Source organism: Neofelis nebulosa, chromosome X (assembly GCF_028018385.1).
Source record: "Neofelis nebulosa isolate mNeoNeb1 chromosome X, mNeoNeb1.pri, whole genome shotgun sequence".
In the NCBI taxonomy this organism is placed as follows: Eukaryota; Metazoa; Chordata; class Mammalia; order Carnivora; family Felidae; genus Neofelis; species Neofelis nebulosa.
The window spans coordinates 84,442,604-84,453,576 of NC_080800.1; the positions used below are offsets into that span (position 1 = coordinate 84,442,604).

The 10,973-nt window shown below is 40.2% G+C and overlaps 1 protein-coding gene across 1 annotated transcript; it reads right to left on the minus strand.

Moving 5' to 3' along the window:
* Nucleotides 1-560: 560 nt before the first annotated feature.
* RAB9B (RAB9B, member RAS oncogene family) lies at nucleotides 561-9,861 on the minus strand. The gene is made up of 3 exons (XM_058713189.1): nucleotides 9,660-9,861; nucleotides 4,892-4,963; nucleotides 561-3,772 (listed from the first exon to the last, which is right to left on the minus strand). Exon 3 carries the CDS (start codon nucleotides 3,728-3,730, stop codon nucleotides 3,125-3,127), a length of 606 nt encoding a protein of 201 aa, XP_058569172.1. The 5' UTR covers nucleotides 3,731-3,772; nucleotides 4,892-4,963; nucleotides 9,660-9,861; the 3' UTR covers nucleotides 561-3,124.
* Nucleotides 9,862-10,973: the final 1,112 nt, after the last annotated feature.

The following is a 10,973-nucleotide window of genomic DNA, read 5'->3' on the forward strand; positions in this document are numbered from 1 at the left end:
TAAAAGTCACCACTATGGATATTTCAAGTCATTTGATGCTAATGCAAGTATCTTCAAAGTCCAATATGTGAGAAGCAAGAGAACAGAGTTATTTAACAAAATTATCCTTTGTTTTCTGATTTGTCTCACCTATATTTTTGTGTTTTCCTAAGATCTGGACAGCATATCAGGCAAGAAAATAAAGGGAATATGTATATTCTGTCTATATTTTGTGATGGTTTTTAATATTTGCTTTAAATTATAAAGAAGAGATAAAGTGGAGAGTCAAGATCCAATTTCCAGTCTCAACGCTCTCTCTTCATGCATTAAAAAGTGGCATAAAATAGGGGCGCCTAGGTGGCTCAATCCGTTAAGCCTCTGACTTCAGCTCAGGTCATAATCTTGCAGTCCCTGAGTTCAAGCCCACGTGGCTGCTTGGAGTACCTTGGTGAAAAAATGATCCAGAGGCCACATGTAGTGCAGTCTCAGAGAGTGATTTGATTGACAGGTACTGTCTGTCATGCCAACCAGTTTCTCAAAAAGAGAAAGGGAGGAGGGAAAAAAGCACAAATACTGTATACTGGTTATTCAAAATGCGTTTTTTATTCGCTTTAACACAGATGATTTTTTTTACAGTTGAAACAAAATTTCTGATACACAGGTTTTAACAGCACCTACGAGGAGAGGATTGTGGGATACCTCAAGGTAAAATAGAGATGGCTGAGGCAGGCACAAATTAACCTGAAATTCATCAATCCACTTGAAGACATATGGAATCTGAGGCCCCCTGAATGTTAGCCTAATACATGACAATAAACTAAAAATTTTTCTGTATGATGTTTTAATGGACTATTGAAAAAGAGTATAGTTCCAATTAGAAATATTCAAAAAATCCAGTGTTAATTTTAAAAAACGTTCTGAAAATACAGCACTGCACATTCTAGTGTACACAATTTCTAAGCCTATATGCACAGTTCCTGGTACTCACAGATTTCAGCCTTTGGTGTTTGATAACTTTACCCAAACTGTATGTCAGCACCCCACTGAGTGTTACTCACCAAAAATGCCACTGTTTTTATCACTTAGTGTTAACTGATTTTATTAACATATTGTGTAGTGATTTGGCAGAAGAAAATTGGTATGGCTAAGAGGAAAGGGCTTCAGATGACCTGTCAATAAAATTAACACTTGCCTTGGTTAGACAGGAGGTCTATGAATAGAATACCCACATAATTTTTTTTTACTTAAATGACCACATGCCATTCTAATAATGACAAGTACTTTTGTGAATGGATGAAGGTCTTTACATAAGCCTGAGATCTACAAATGGAAACTATTATAAGCAAAGTGCAAGTAGAAAGAGAAGGCCCCAGGTCTCATGCACTTAAAAACAATTAGCATTTAACAGTTCTGATGTACAGATTTTCACCCTAACATAATTGTAGCAAAACAATCATATATCTTGGAAATCAGTGTGGCTGGCTATAGGCATAGGCAGGATAGGGACCATTACTTAAGAGCTGTGGGGTCCCGGTTCTGCTTTGGACTTCTGGTCTCAAAATTACTTGGACAAAGGGGTCACGACTATATTTAAATTGGAAATATTGAATATGAATGGGTTGAAATACCATCTTCCACTTGTCTGTGTAGCCCAAAATTCCCAGAGCTCTTAAAGTACATAAGGTCCCATGTGTAAGGCTGATTCCATATGTGGTGACAATGGAGAGTTCTACGTTGTATTCCTGTAAAAGCTTCTGCTTCCTCCCCAGCCTACATGTCTTTTGGGGGGTCATTTCTAACTTTCCCTTACTACCTTGGGTCACTATTTTTATCATAGATGTTCTAAAAGTACAGATTAAAAACTGTGCAGGACAAACAGATCTTAGACTGCAAGACAACAAGAACTAGACTGCATATCTATAATACAGTATTTAGAGCTGGAAGGGACCTTAAACCAAACATCTAGCCAGTACAGAAAATATTTTTATGGTATTTTAACAGATGGCCATCTAGTATCTTCTTGAATATTTTCATTGGAAGGGAGTTCACTATTAAGGCAGTCCATTCCACTGTGGGACAACTCTGTGAGAAATTCATTCCACCACTGGTTAAAGTCGGCTCTCTTGTTACTTTCAACATCCTAGTTTGTCAAGCTGAACGTACAGTGCAACATACAAGATATTAGTTCCTTCTACAATCAGTATTTGAGTTAAGGAACCTTGTGAGAAAAGCTCATTACCCATCCACTCCCCACTCTTTTCTGAAGGTTTCTCTGAGAACAGAGCATGGTGGGCCAAAGGACCATCAAAATTATCAGCAGACAGTACTGCATCCAAAGTCATATACTAAGCAGCATTGCTAAATTGATAAGAGGTTGTCAGAGAAGCAACATCCCTATTCAGCAAAAGGAGACTTATGAAGTAAAAGCAGACCAACCATTTATTTGCAAGAGTGGTGGGCATATTTAAGCATAATCCATTCACTAGTACCATGTTACTTCAAACACAAAGAGTATAATCAAGTTCCAGTGCCATCAGTGTATCTCTTATCGATATACTTTTTGAAAAGCCCACATGGTAACAAATCACATATAAGGACTTAAACAAGGCAGTGTACATCATTATACTCTTACGATACAAATTATTACAACCTTTTTATAATTTAAGCTTAGGACATCCTTGTTTGCATTATTATTTTTTCATTGTGACACAGCTCAAGAGTCTTATTTTTTTTCCTGTGGCAGAAATGTCAGAAACTGCTTGCCAAGAGTTCATGGTGACATTTGTTAGTTGACTAATGGAATACTTTAAGGGACAGCTGTAGCTCTTTAACTCCTTCATGCTATTGGGTTCTAAGTTTAAATTGCAATTTGAAAAATACTTAAATCTCTCAGGACCAAAGCTTTCTGAAATGCCCTGATACACACAAGAAGGAAACAGAAGAAATCACAAAAAATACACTTGGCTTGACAAAGCTTTTTTTTTTTTTTTAAATCACTCTACAACCTCAATTTGAAAGGCTCTGACATACAACCACAACCTTCTATCTTACCCTTTTACGTGTGTGTGCACTCTTAGAGGGGCACAGTTATTCTGACACTATTGACTGAACAATTTGGGGCACACTTTTAAAAGGCTTCCTACTTTTAACAGCATGAAGATCCTGCTTTGGAGCCACTGTTCAAGTCAATAGTGTGACCTAACATGCAATGTTCCAGCTGTTCCTCTACAGCCAACACCTGCCTGACAGCTTCTTCAAAGGCCACTGTCACATTAGTATCATCTTTGGCACTTGTTTCTAGATAAGGGTAATCCCCATTCTCCATGCACCAGGTTTGTGCCTCCTCAGTAGTCACTTGCCTATCCTCTTTGTCTACCTTGTTACCAAGAACTACAAAGGGGAAGTGCTCAGGGTCTTTCACATCAGCATAGTAGATGAATTCTTTCTGCCAGTTACCAAGGTTCTCAAAGCTCTGCCGGTCATCCACGCTGAAGGTCAAGAGGCAGCAGTCTGCTCCCCTGTAGAAGGGTGTCCTAAGGCTCTTGAAACGCTCCTGCCCTGCAGTGTCCCAGATCTGGAGAGTTACAAAACGTCCATCTACCTCCAGATCTCGATTTAAGAACTCTACCCCTATTGTGTGAAAAGCCTGGGAGTCAAATTTATTGGTTACATAACGGTTCATAAGTGAGCTTTTCCCAACTCCACCATCACCCAAGAGAATAACCTTTAAGAGCAAGGATTTCCCACTCATTGTTGCAGCACCAGATGGGGAGGAGTTTATAACCAAAAGAACCTGAAAATAAAAGAAAAAGTAGGAGGTAAAACAGTTAAACCTGGAACTGAAATCAACTTTATAGTAAAATTTTCTGAATTATATGACCTAATAATTTAACCTCTCTTGATTCATGCTCACTAACTATATTATATAGTACAACAGAAGGAATAAAATTCTTTTTGCATACAAGGGAAAAAAGGTCTTGTTTTTCTGAGGTCTTTTGCCTGTGCCAGGAAAATGGCTGAATGCCATGGGTAAATGGACTAGCAGATGGTGCTATAATTTGGTTCAGTTCTGACCCTATTCTAGGGGAGAGAGCACAGAACAGGAATATCACTCAAATGTGTAACCATATTATTAGCTTCCAGTTTGGACAGGTCCAAACAAGAGGCAAACAGTGTGAAATTGATTTGGAGTTTGAAGTCTGTTCATGATGGACCCAAGAATTATTGAGGAGAGAAAGATGCATAAGCTGAAATTTTAATTCCATCAGTAGAGTTTGGGGATACAATTAGACCTTGGAGGAGAGATAAAGGTCAAGTTTCTTCAGGAATTTGCCTTATTATACTTGCATTGATACAGATACCCTCACAAGTAAAGGATCTTCCATAATCTTTTCTTGATTGTTGGCTGGTATCATTATAGCGGCTATCATTTAGGAAGAAAATCTTGAATAGCTTATTAATTTTGTATGTAGGTTCTAATACCATAATAGCACCAATGAAAATATACTGTAAACTTTAAATTGCTAATGATTACACAGTACCCTTCTTGTTACCTCAGCAACATGTCTGTACATGGGATATCTAGAATGCATCGTAACATAAAAAGATCAAATTTTACTGAACAATTAACCTGTACTAGATTTTGTTAAGTACTTTCACACTAGGTCTAGTGTGGGAACACAACAATGATGATGTTAATTGGGTGTTATTTATGCAAGAGACCCAAAGAGATGAAAACTAAATACTAATCAAAAGAGCACATGCAAAAGAACTTCTGGAGGTGCACACATTTGAAATGTAATTTTAAAAAGCCCAGTAGTCCTTACTATTATGTTGGTGCATGTATAATAGTTATATATTTTTTATAAATATTCATTTTTAAGAGATCAAACGAAAAAATATATATACCTACCCAGTCGGGTCTTTGTCACAATTTTAGTCTTTTCTTTTCCTTGTTCTTGTTTTGTTCTTTCTTCTTAGGGTTCTAGAAAACAGATTGGGAATGATTATTTTAAAAAATCTATAATAAAACAAAGTTAAGGCTCTATATAAATATATTCAAGTCAGGAAAAAAACAGAGCAATCTCAACTTACCTACAGAGGATGCTTTTCAGAAATATACTTAAGAGTTCAACATGCTACAAATATTTCACATGGACAAAATAACATTATTGCAAAAACTTTAATTTGTCCTAACAAGTGTACGTTAGGGGCACCTGGGTGGCTCAGTCGGTTGAGCATCCAGCTCTTGATTTTGGCTCAGGTCATGATCTCAGGGTTCGTGGGTTTGAGTCCTGTGTTGGGCTCTGTGCTGACAGTGCGGAGTCCGCTTGGGATTCTCTCTCTCCTTCTCTCTCAGCCCCTCCCCTGCTTGCTCTCTCTCTCTCTGTCAAAAACAAACAAACTTAAAAAAACCCAAGTGTACTTAATGTGATTTTAAAAGTTTTATATTGTCTCTCCATTGAACTCTTCATTGAAAGTAAAGGTAAAGAAAGAAGATGATATTCACAATAGATGATATTCAGGAAAGGGAAAGCACAGAGGAGTCTAAGATGTGTTGAAATTCTAAGAGATAAAATTCCTTTCCTTTATATCTATCAATGTTCCCATCTCCAAGAAAGTTATTAATGCATTCACCAATCTGCCTCAAGGCTGTCTATGCAATTGATTCCAGAAGATCAGAGAAGAAATAATTATGTTTGGGGATTCCCTGTTTATAATATATTCTCTTGGCTAATTATTTTCCTTATTAATTTTGATCATCTGTCTTGAACACAGGTTTTAGTATTTAGCTGGCTTTATTATATTCAAACACAACTTCATTTAACATAATAGTTACTTATGGCAAGAGTGTTATCTAAGCAGTATCAAGAGTGCTGGTCTAAAGAGAAAAAACAGTTCTTAGATTTTTTGAGTGTTCTTTCTTACTGAGGAATAAAGAAGATTTTAAGAAATCTTTATTGCCTGATAATCTCATGCTATTTTTTAAAGTATAGATAAATCATATAATAAGGGATTCATTAGAGACCTAAATCAGTAATTATGAATTTATATAATGGTTTATATCCTTCTTGGTTTATATCTACTCTAAAAAACTTTCAAGTTTTCTACAATTACTGATTTTTGTCCTCTTTTTTCCTGCCTTCAAACTTCTGTCTTCAGAACTAGCTCAAGTAACAAATATTTCTTTAAATGGAGATGAAACAAGCATTATCACATTTGTTTAGTTTTTATACTGGTCTATAGGATAATTTTACAGGATGCTCACTTAAAAAAGGAACAGAGGAAGTACAAACTTGGGTAACAGTACTGATAGTATTAAGGGTCAGTGCCAAAAGAGCTTCCTCAAGTTCCTAGCAAACAGGTGTTCACATCATTAAACTCACTAACTCTATTTTCCCAGCTGTGGATAAACTCAAATGATGGGTCAAGGACTGAGTATTGTGGAAACCAAACACTCAGCTCCAGGAATAATGATGAAGTATTAAGAACTATCTGAGATAATGCTGCAATTGCTTGTGCATTCCCTTTTGGTCATTTACACATATAACTTCCAGGTACATAGGGTCTATACCAGGGAAAAGGGAGGAAAAGCAATGTAGTTCAGTGTCAAGTGCACTACAGGATACAAGAGTCTTCATCACTACATTTATTTTATGAACTTGAGCAGGTTATTTAATTTTGCTGTGTTTCAATAACTTCCTATATAAATATACACTTGATAATAACTGCCCTACTTAACTCACAGGATTATGGGGGAAATGAATAACTTATGAAGTCTGCAAAGATTTGTAAGCATTTACTGAAATTTTTGGTTTGAGATTTTTGTTCCTTTTGCTCTTCCACCTCCTTTCATTCACTGTTGGGGGCCTTGTGAGTCACTATTAACCCTTCTCAGAAAAGATCAGCCAGTAGGAGGATAACAATTCTTCTTTTTCTCTTTCTTCAATATCTGAGAAGGCCTTGTTCCCCAACAATTTTGAGCATCTGCATATACCAACAGAATCTCAGCATTGGAGGGACCTTAAGGGTCTTCTGGTCTAATATTGCTACTGATGCTTGAGAAAACATTTGAGCGCTTATTGTGTTCTGCCACCTTACAAAGGTAACCCTCCACTCTCCTCTACTTCCTCCAACTCCCATTTGTTTGCTGAAGTTAGAAGTGAATACATGTCTTCTTGCCTTTAGTCACTAAATCCTGTGGACTTTTCCTTGGAATATCCTTTTTAAGTCCTCTGCTAACATCCTCATTTTGGCCCACATCTTCCTTGCTCTAATATGTTATGAAACCTTCCTGGCTCTTCTCTCCCTGTCTTGGGTTTACAAATTAACATATAAGCTTCAGATCTCATGGTTTATAGTTGAAATGATATTATTATACTGCCTTATTTTGTCAAATACCCTTTTTTCCCTAAGTATGTCTTTCCTACACAACCAAATTTAAATTCCTGGAAGGTAAGTCCCTTGTTTGCATATGTCTTTGAAGCCCCTCCAGCATGCACCAAGCACCAGGGTCCTTCACATGGATAATCAATACTAATTAGGTGGGTGCCCAAAACTAATGCCTCTGAATTGATGCCAAGGAACAAGAGATCTGCAGTTCTGTAATATGTCCAAATACTATTATTTATTTGTGACTAAAGAGAAGTTATGGACTTATCTGGATCACTTTCTAGATGGAACTTAACAGGAATTTCACCTGTTGAAAGCCAGTGGAAATGCTCCAGTTTCCCTCCCTGTCCCCCTACATTTTTAAAATAAATATATAAATTTCTGCATCCCCACCAAATACAAGAGTAGTATAACTGTCTCCACATGTTTTCTTTGGATGCTAGCATCCCCATCATCATCATCATTTGAAACTAAGTGTGATATCCTTCAGTACGTACTCAAAAAGATATAGCACAGTATAAAAGCAAACCAAATTTTTTCCTCTCCCAGAATATGCCAAATTTAAGTCAAACCTTAAAAGAAGATAGCAATAAGTAGGCAGTGAAATTCTTTGGTAACCCTAAGTATATTTAACAGGAAAGTCTGATCCCACATGCATTCTGTACGGGTCCCATATCAGGTGAGGATTTTGACTCAAATGTTTAATATGAATTTGGTCCTCTTCAGAGACAGATCTGCCTGTAAACAATTCAAACATCCTAGAAATGCAATTCCCCTTTCTTATCCCACTTCCCGCAATTAACAAGAATTTTCTAAGAATAGTATACTCACTTTTTCCCCCACTTAAGGTCTAAGTCCCAGACAATAAGGTAAATTAGAAATTCACCCAACTGATACTTCCTAGTTTTTTCTGTTCTTCAACACACTTGAAACCACATCCACACAGCTTATTAAAATTATTGTATTTAGTTGGGAATGCTTGGGGTTGGGGAGAGGTGCAGAAGGAGGCAGTACAATGACGAGAAAGAGGCTGAACTTTTGAAAATAGTACATTTTAGTATGATGATGGAGAGAAGAGAAATGAAAAAACAAATTGGCTATGTCAGTTCAGTTGCCATGTGTGGAATGATGCTCAAATCCACAGTGCAGATTGTTTGGGAGCAAGTGTTGAGAGGGATGTGGTACTGCAGGGCTGGAGGTGGAGGAAGAGCATCAGGGGAGAGCTAGGCAGTGGATGAGAGTGGCCCTGGTGACAATCTGCACAAGGGAGGAGCCATGGTTAAAGCTATAGGGAAAGCCCATCTTGTGGTGACACACTGGTTGGGCTACTCAACTCACTGTTGATTCCTGGCACAATATTTGGAAATTAAGCACTGGAGAATTGGGCAGGGCTTTAACTTATGTAAAAATCAATACAAATAAGAAATGATTGCATCTTTGAGACCCTCTACCTTAAATGGTATATAGGTTGTTGCCAGTACAACCTGATGCTTGTTGGTGGGGGTGGGGTGGGTTCTGTAGTGGGGAAGCCCTCTGACACACTGGATTCATCGTGTAGAGCGAACAAGTTATCGGCTGCATCCCTACTCTGAGTCCAAATGTCACAGCTGTCATGCCACTGAAACGCTATTCCCACATTTATGCCCATATTTATATCCTATATGCCATCAGAAGGGTTCAATGTGGAATTTCACCTCTAACTTTTCACTCCTCATAATGACAGCTCTAGGGCTATGAGCTCGAAGGCACACTAGGTAGCAATTTGGCAGTGTTCCGAGGCCACTTATTCCCAAGTAGACTGCCGGGAGACAGGTAGGTGATGTTTGGGTGACATTAAGTGAGCAGGGTACAGAGAAAAGAAGCTTCCTTAGGAGACCAGGAATACGGTCATCTCTACAACAGGGTCACTGTTAGCATTGGGAACCTAGAAAGTGAGATGTTACGCACAGTTCCAACTACCTCGGATCCACGTCGTCTCACCTCACCCCCATCTCTCAGAACACGCGTCTGTGGCGCATGCGCACTGAGCCACACCCGCTCCCCACGGAGCCCTGCGTCTATCTGCCGGGCTTTGGCAGCCTCTCCAAATTACTCAGCAACGCCCCACTCCACCGTCACCTCCCCCACAACTCCGACCCCTGCAGCGCCTAGGCCTCTTTCCCAAGGTGCAAATGCCCCCGGAATCACCCAGACCTGCCTTTCTCCCTCTTCCCACAGGCCCCCTACCTCCCGGCCTCCAGCGTCCGCGGCCGCTAGCCCCTCTCCCTGCCCACGCACCGACATCTTACCCAATACAATGGGAGAGAGACGGGAAGAGGCCGCGGGTGCCAGGCAGGTCAGCTTTGCGTGCCGGCAGTCCGACTCCTCAGCGACACGGTCACCGTTCCTGCTGCCTCCTCCTCGCTGGGGCAGCAAGAGCAGCTCAGACCTCAGTGGCCTGACAGCTGCCGCTCGCGCCCGGCACTGCCGCCGCGCAGCGTCTCGCGCCCGCGCCCGCCAGGGGAGGGGGCGGGGCCCGCGCCGCCTCCTCGTGCCCCTTTCTAGGAGCTGGAGACCCCGCATAGCCGCCTTCCGCCATCGCGTGTTGAGAGGGCTCCTTGGCTCGCTCGTTTTTCTCTCATGTTTATGGTCAAGCCCTGGCCTCCCTTGTCCTCTCCTCCTCCCCTCGCCGATTAGTAGGCACAATGACAATGGACCGTCAAATATTGCTCTCCCACTCAGCTCCTCTGCAGCCTGGGGCCACGCCACATTTCCTGCAATTACCCTTCAACTTATCTCATTTACCTTTCCTCCATACCTTCTACTTCTGCATAAGATAGCACATAACATCCTCTGGTTTCAAATAATGCAGGGAAATACGTGATCACAACGCATTACTAGGCCCTCTAGCTGAGCACTGCATGAAATTCTCTTGGCAATCCAAAGGGAAAGGTTCATATTGGTAGTTCAGGCATAGAAGACACACTGCCCTTTATCTTTAACAGTTACCTTTCTAGATGGCCACACAGAGAGTACTACCTGAGGTTTGTGGAAATGCTGGGGTAGAACACAATGTTCCAGTTGTGCCTAGCCACCCAGCCAGTCCCTTCTTATCTTCTGTGGTCCTCTGGTACCTACAACTAGTTTGTGATTGTTTCCCTTGAAACCAAAAGAGGATGGAGCTCCTGAGGTCAATTAGCCTGCACTCCAACTCTCTGTCAGGCAGATCCATCTCAGAAGCTTCCCTGATGTATAAGGACCTGTACCTGTGTGGCACTACCCCTCACTCACCATATGCCCCCTCAGGGCTCTCACGCATGCTCTCCCTCCATTTGGGCCATTGTCTATCTCTTCACAAATCAACAACTCAATCAATCCCACAGGCACCAGCTTAAATGTCACTTCCTCAGGGTAAACTTTCTCAATATCTTCAGAATAGAGAGAGTGCCCCGATTTATTTTCTTGTGGCCTCCTGTAGTCTGCTGTACTTTTCCTTCATAATAGTATCCATTTATGATGAGATATTTAAATGTATGGTTATTTGATTGACAACTGCCTTCCTCCACTAAACTATATTTTACCGTAAAGTCAAGGATTGTGTTTGTTTAGACTTACCATCATAT